Source organism: Triticum aestivum, chromosome 2B, assembly GCF_018294505.1.
Source record: "Triticum aestivum cultivar Chinese Spring chromosome 2B, IWGSC CS RefSeq v2.1, whole genome shotgun sequence".
Taxonomy (NCBI): Eukaryota; Viridiplantae; Streptophyta; class Magnoliopsida; order Poales; family Poaceae; genus Triticum; species Triticum aestivum.
The window spans coordinates 203,167,318-203,174,875 of NC_057798.1; the positions used below are offsets into that span (position 1 = coordinate 203,167,318).

The window sequence follows — 7,558 nt, forward strand, 5'->3', positions numbered from 1 at the left end:
ACCAGTGAAGCCCTCTCATCAACCCAAGTTTTCTTCTCCGATTCAAATTTTTTCTTCAGCTTCTCTTGTTCGGAGACACTGAATTCAAACTTGGAGTTGGCTTTCTGAGCTTCGAGCTCTTGGGTTTTCAACTGGCTCTTCAGATCAGCAATCTCCGCCTCAAATTGACTTATGGTGGCCTGCATCGACATCAGGTTATGGTAAGAATCATGGTAAGATAACATTCAAGTCCCAAACACTTTACAAGTAAAGATACTTGGCACTTGGGGGCTAATGTATGCTTAAAGAATTTTTTAACCTATTTTACCGAGTCATACATATTAAGTCTCAAGCACTTTACAAGTAAAGGTACTTGACACTTGGGGGCTAATGTGTAACCCAAATTCAAAGTCTCATGCTATCACCGGGTTAAACATATTCAATTTAAACCGGACAAAACTAATAGTAAGTAGATTACTAAGTCTACAGCATATTCATTTATAAGCAGTAGACTTGGGGGCTGGTACAGTAAGTAAGGTTCAGAGTAAAAGCTTAAATTATACCTCAGATTTATGTTGTATTTGCTTCACCATGTCAATTTCCAGGTCACGACTATTGTGCACTTGGTTCAGATAGCCCGAGACTATATCACCAATACTTAGGTGAGAATAATCAGTGATGTCTTGTTTGGCTTTCCAGCGCTGGGCAAACTCCTCCTTGGCAGTACATTGGGCAAGAGCAGTAGGCCGGCCCGGTTCAACATATTGGCTCTTCACAATTTCAACCTCCGAGTCAGTCGTCTTGGCCGGGTTAGGAGTTTCCGGGTCATCCGAGTTGTGGATAACGTCTTCTGCAGGCGGGTCAGAAGTTGGCACCCGAATATCAGAAGTCGGTTCAGGTGGTGGATGATGAGTGGAGCTGTCAGGAACGGATGAGTCAAGCACCGGTTCAGTGACCACCGGGTCTCGGGACGGTTTATTCTTTGCCCTCTTGCTGGGCTTTACTTGCAAGCTGTCAATCAAAGTGGAAGGATAAGGATCAAAGTATAAGTATGGAAAAACTTAAAGTAAAAAAGGTTATATTACCCGGGAGCCGTTTTGAAAGCCTGCATGTTTGATTGCATCGACTCATCAGAAGAAGGGGAGGTATCCTGATAGTTGGAGTCAGATGAATTGAGAGGTTGGCGAATCAAACCCGTCAAAGGAAAAACAAAACGTAAGTCGGAGATAACCTCGGTCCGGCGCTTCCTGGTTACATCGGGTAAGCCGGAGGAGAGCTCTGTGTCCTGGTTGGCCCGAATCTGCCGACGATTTTCAAGTTGTTGTTGCTTCAAAAGAAATTGAGGATCTTGGTAAGCTAGAGGGTGTGAAAACCTTACTTTCCGGGTCACCCTTCGAATTTTTTGTGTTGGCAAAGGCTCTGAGTCGGAGGAAATTATAGTTACCTCTTCTCCAGCTGCTTGACTGTTCCCAGTATCCTCCTGAAAGGATCAAATGTCAGTAAAGTAATGGCAAAGGAGTTAAAGAAAATCAAAAAAGATTACCTCTTCCTCATCCGAAGAAGAGTCATCCAATTTAAACATATCAGAGGCGCTGGGTTTCTTCTTCTTAGAGGTGCCCGTCCTGGCTGCTTTTCTTTCAGTCTTCTTGGCTGCCCTGGCCTGTTTGGCAGCCTCATGGTCATACTTGACCTTCCAGAAATCATCACCGGCATGTGGAAACAGATAAATAATCATAAGTATAAGAAGGTAACATATAAAAGATTATTTGTGAAGACTAGTAACTTACCGCTGGAGCCGGGTTCTTCTTGCAGAAGGGAAGTAAACCGAAGGTATTGCTGGTTACAGTGCCCTCCTTCAATAGCGACTGGACTGTAGCATCTACCACATCATCTGGTAAGTCCTCAGGGCTGTGACGCATTGGGTCTTCTTTCTCGCCTGTGTAAGTACACATTAAGCTGGAGCGACGGCTTAATGGTAGTATCCGCCAGGTGACCCAGACCCAGACCAAGTCAATGCCACTTAACCTATTGCCTAAAAGGGCTTTGTTGATGGTGGGATTAAGAGGCAGGCGCTCAATAGCAGTTAACTTGTCCGCCAAATGATGGTTGGACTCAAGATGCAGGGCACGAAAGCCGAGCAGAGGCTTCTCATTAGCCGGAGAGGTGTCTTGACAGTAGTACCACATCTGGTTCTAGTCCTTTGGGTGACTCGACAGCTCAGCATAAGGAAAAAGGCAATCTCTCTGCCGCTGGATTGAGATGCCCCCAAGCTCAAGGCTAGGCCCGTTGGCACGTTCGTTCTGCCGGTTCAAGTAAAAAAGCTCTCTGAACAGCAGCAGACTTGGTTCTTCTCCTAAGTATACCTCGCAGAAGACTTGGAAATTACACAGATTTGACACGGAATTGGGTCCAATGTCCTGAGGCTTCAGGTCAAAGAAATCCAAAACTTCCCTGAAGAATTTTGAGGCTTCAGGTCAAGTCCTGACACGGAATTGGGTCCAATGTTCATATGATCTGTGAAGACTATTACCTCCCCATCTTTGGGTTGAGGTATCTCCTCAGACGGGTGAGGGGCACGATAAGACATGGCCTCCTTCTTTGGCAGATGGCCAGACTTCACAAACTCGGCAAGTTTGCTTTTGGTTACGGTGGATGGAACCCAATTGCAAGTTACAGGGGCCTTGGCCGCCTTAGGAGCCATAACAGCAATGGCCTACGACAAAGAAAGAAAGCTCCAGTTCAAGTTTAACCCAGGAGAAATATTTAAAATTATTTAAAGTGGCAGCTTAAAGAAAGGGGCCTAATGATATAAGGGCGATTGTGCAATCATATTTAAGCCGCTAAGTAGTGTCAAGAGCAATTCAAGAATTCTTAAGATCATGAGAAGAAGAAGAAGTTTGCCGGGTGATAGAAACAAGTTTTACAGATGACTACTATTATTCTGGATCAAAGTATTGCTCTGAAAGAGAAATTTTCTAGACCTAAAAAATGGGCAGAGAAGTTCATACATTCGAAGAGAGTTCCTAAGCTAGGGAAATGAGATCAATCCCTATGCAAGATCAACACAAACAACTACCGCAGCAGTTCTGCACAGGTTTTTCGATCTAAACAGGGCTTTGGAGGCGAAAACTAATGAGGGTCTACATCGGGCAGTGATGAACACCGACGAACTCGGCAGAGCTTCAAGATAGATCTAAGAAAGGGGAAGAAAGGAACTCACGGATGAGGATGAGCTGCGGAGGTTCGCCGTCGATCTCTGGTCAAGTTAGGTTGACGCAGCGGCCTGAGTCGATGAAGACGAGGGGGTCAATGGCGACGGCGGCGGAGCTCGAGTGGCAGAGAGGAGAGGAAGAAGACGACTGAAAGGATAAAAAGGAAAAGACCTAAGTCGCGGCTATTTATGGGGAAAAGATAACTGAGACGGTGCGGGAAACAAGGAGATAAGAATTATTATCCAGCGGCCCCGACGCCTCGATTTTCGGAGCAATCAGTAAAGAGGAGATCCGTTGAAGGATTTGATGGAATAAAAATGAGTTAAAGGAAGAATGACGTCACGCCGAGTTAAGACGGATCCAGAAGATGACGTCATGGCGGGTTAACAAAAACCCTCTTTATAGTCAGAAGACTGAAGATTTAACTCTTTAAAAATATATTTTGAGATTAACATGAACAGGTTCAAATCAATCTGGGGCCTAATGTTAGGGATATGACTATTTGTGTAAGCCGCCCAGGAGGGGCCGGGTTACACAAAGAGTACTCATCAAAGAGAAGCCCAAGGCTGAGCATGAAGGTGGCGGTTCATAAAGGGCCCGAGGCCCACATGCGACTTAAGGCCCGTTGTAGTAAACCGCCATGATGGCATGACTTGTGACATAAGGTAGATTTAACTAGTCACCGAGTCGGACACTCTTTATGAGCTGGCCGGGACTCTGTAAGCCACACGGCGTCGACCCGTGTATATAAGGGGATGACCTACTAGCGGCTTAGGGCAAGAAACAACTCATCGAGAGCCGGGCATAGCGTATCTCGCTCCCTGGTCATCGAAACATCAATACCAACCCAACTAGACGTAGGCCTTACCTTCACCGTAAGGGGCCGAACTAGTATAAACTCTCACGTGTCCCTTGTCCCGATTTAACCCCTTCAAGCTTCCTAGTTGCGATGGCTCCACAACTAAGTCCTTTCATGAGGACATGTGACGTGACTATTCCACGATAACCATAATTTTGTTTGTATGTAATTTTTGTAAATGTATACAGTAGATTTATAATTTGCAAATTAATTATAATCATTTTTGGCTTAACCATATGGATGTGAAGAAGCGATGTCACGGTTACTGTAGCTTACGTGACATCCCTTGAGGATGTTAGAGGATCCGGTTGCGTAGGCAACCGCATTGTTGGGTTGGGCCTTTACTGTAGATTTAAGGTCCAGTTGAACAGTGGGTTATAACTCCTTTTCTTTTTTATTTGTGTTTTGACTTAAATTTTAAAAGCATTTTTGTTTTATAAAATATAAACTCGGGACAATAATTATAATGCAATATTAGACACTACCATAAAAGTTTTTGGGGGTTATTTAAAATATTGTGGAAATTTCATAATTTTAGAAAAGTAATTAAAATACTGTTTTGACTCTGTTTAAATATGCTAGAGCCCAATTTAGCATTGTGATGATGATGTTTTCCTCCACCAATATTTTTTTGGAATATTTGCTAAAACATGAACTATTTTTCTAACATGTTTGTGAAACTTTAAATTTCACTTACCACTTGAATTTGGAATTTTGACTAGGGTTCGAGAGTTGAATTATTTCTTAATGCAAGTTAAATTTTGATGACAATGATGACACGGCACATTAGCATGTGGTCACTGTAGCATGACACTGGGGGTGTTACACCTTGTCTTCAAGATATTGAAAGTTGACTTTCCGAACCTACCTCACATAGAGCGGGAGGCCCAAATATTTTATTTCCAAAGCTGCCTCACCCGCGGCCATGCTTGATCGGGTGGCCCGGAAGCCCATTGAGGAGGATGCACGAAGAGGATGATGAAAGCAGAGCGGCGATCCAATTCCGAGATTTGCAAGGCAACCCCTTGCGTTGTACTCCCTCCGTTCCCAAATATAAGTCTTTTACAGATTCCACTATAGACTACTCCCTCCATCCCGAAATACTTGTCGGATAGATGGATAAAATTGGATCCATCTATAACTAAAATACGTCTAGATTCATCAATTTCTCAGACAAGTATTTCCGGACGGAGGGAGTACATACGAAGCAAAATGAGTCAATGTACACTCTAAAATATGTCTATATACATCTATATGTAGTTTGTAGTGAAATCTCTAAAAAGACTTATGTTTAGGAACGGAGGGAGTAGTAAGTCAAGGATGTATTCCCAGTTGATCGAATCGAATGCTTTTCTAATGTTGAGCTTGAAGAGGAGGGTGGAAATCTTGCGTTTGTGCAACCGGCACGGAAAATTGCGAAAAATATGAAGATGTCATGGATCCTCCTCTTTTTTAGGAAAGCACTTTGGGCATCGGAGACGAGTGCGCCCATGTGGGGGGCAAGCTTCAAGGAAAAAAAATCGATTGCACATCTTTCATTTCAAAGAAGACTGCTGATGGCTCAAACAGCGGCCTACGCGCACATGAAGAACTGGCTGCAAATTACTAGTCTACCTCGTCAAGAATGAGAAATGCTGCTCATATAAGACGTTGCAACCTTCAAGGCTTCAGCTAAACAAATTCAAATCCCGTCCAAGTTCATACAGACAGTCTAAACTCCAACGGAACAAGACTAACAAAATACTACAGTAGTACTAAGATAGTCTTTGTACCCAAGGACGAACATCTCCAGACAGGCAAATTGAATTGAAACTAAAACACCATACGACAGTCCCCTTCCAAACTTGTAAACTTAGCAGAGTAGTAAGTAATAACTGAACAAAACGGCGCATCTTCAGACTCCAAAACTATCCATCTTCGATCCTTGGGCAGGCACATCCACGCGCGCGCGACGAAGCTAAGCCGAGGGGCACTGACGAAAATGACGAGATCAAGTTCATTAGCGCCCAAATCAAGCCCAAACTGGACGGACACAGCGCAAAGACTCACCAGCACCAGGATCATGTACAGCTTGAGCGCGAGCTCCATGAAGCACGCGACGGCGCCCACCGCGTAGTAGCGCCGGGCCGCCAGCGTCGGCGCCAGAACGGCCTCCTTCGCCAGAAGACGGGCCAGGTTGATCTGGCAGAGCACGCCGACCATCAGGAAGTAGTTGCTGCCGAAGCACGCGCGGAGGTAGGCGCAGGCACAGTCGTCCGGCGCCACGGAGACAGTCGACGCCGTGAGCAGCAGCACCATGGCCATCACGGGCACCGCCGTCTTGAGGATCACGGTCTGCAGATCGTGGGCTTCAAAGTTGGCATAAGAAACAAGAAGATGAGCAAATCTCGGTGGCATGACAGGGAAATAGCAGAGCGAGATCATCAAGGCGAAACTTCGCGAGTTGCCACTACCCGGGCCAAAAAAAGACCAAGAAACCCCCAATTGAACCTCTGCCATGGAAAATCAGCCGGAATGCGACCAGTTTTGAACTGATCCGAACGCGGAAGATCACCAAAAAAGAAACAATATTGCTCTACTACGAGGAAGACAGAAAAAGTGACAAATAAGGAAGATTCATCTGGTGATCTTAAGCACGAATTTCCACCAGAATAGTCAGCATAACAAATTACTACCAGGAGAAAAAACCAAGGGCGATTAATCAGGAAGGATGGATCATAGATGCAAGCATACCATCCATCTCTCTAGCACCACTCTTTTCCCTGACCGCGGATAATTTTGGAGATGAAACAGCGATGGAGCTCTCTGTAACGAAATTGCCGTGGGGGTTGGCGCCTACTTTATATGCAGCATACGGGCGACGAGGAGCTACGCGGTCGTGGCTTGGTCTCCACTTTGGTCTACCCGTATATGGACGGGTGGCTGCATTTTCAGTCTGGAGGCAGCAGCAGCAGTCAAGGGTGGTCAAGTCGTGGAGATTCTCCGTTTCCGTGGCAGGAGGGCAGGATCAACTCAGCTTTTCCAGTTTGCAGTTTTATGAACCGCCCCCTTTTTTTCTTTTCTTTTCTGAGGCTTGGCAGACTGGTGGTTTGGTATGGTAAAAGCGTAGGGGTTGCATGAGGCGGAAGAAAAGATTCACCAAACTGGGAAGTAGTACAGGCTACAGTCGAAAGGAACTGATACAAAGTGGTTAAAGAAAGGGCACTTATCTGCGCCGGTGCGCCGGCCGAACAATTCGGCTGGTGCACCGTGGACATACGATACGTTCCGTAATAGCCGCATGATTGCATCTTCCCCAATTGCTGTGCTGGTAAAAAGAACTCATGCCATCTGTTCATCCCCACTGCCCCCGTGATCTCCCATATGCCAGCCAGCTCGCCGTCCGCCCTCGTCCACGACGCTGCCGTCCTCATCGCAGTCGTCCGCCCTCGTTCCGCCGGCCACCGTCCTCATCGCAGCCGTCCACCCTCTTCCCCGCCGGCCACCATCCCAGTCAACAGCCCCAACC

At 45.9% G+C, this 7,558-nt stretch overlaps 1 protein-coding gene across 1 annotated transcript; it reads right to left on the reverse strand.

Annotated features, from left to right (window-relative positions):
* Positions 1–5,713: 5,713 nt before the first annotated feature.
* On the reverse strand, positions 5,714–6,457 carry LOC123041062 (uncharacterized). Its single transcript, XM_044463762.1, has 2 exons — positions 6,100–6,457; positions 5,714–6,022 (listed from the first exon to the last, which is right to left on the reverse strand). The coding sequence occupies exons 1-2, from the start codon at positions 6,445–6,447 to the stop codon at positions 6,008–6,010; spliced, it is 363 nt and encodes a 120-aa protein (XP_044319697.1). The 5' UTR covers positions 6,448–6,457; the 3' UTR covers positions 5,714–6,007.
* Positions 6,458–7,558: the final 1,101 nt, after the last annotated feature.

What these genes read in the sequence shown, in the direction of transcription:
- LOC123041062 (XM_044463762.1), bottom strand. Translation starts at nt 6,447, where the DNA reads ATGCCACCGAGATTTGCTCATCTTCTTGTTTCTTATGCCAACTTTGAA.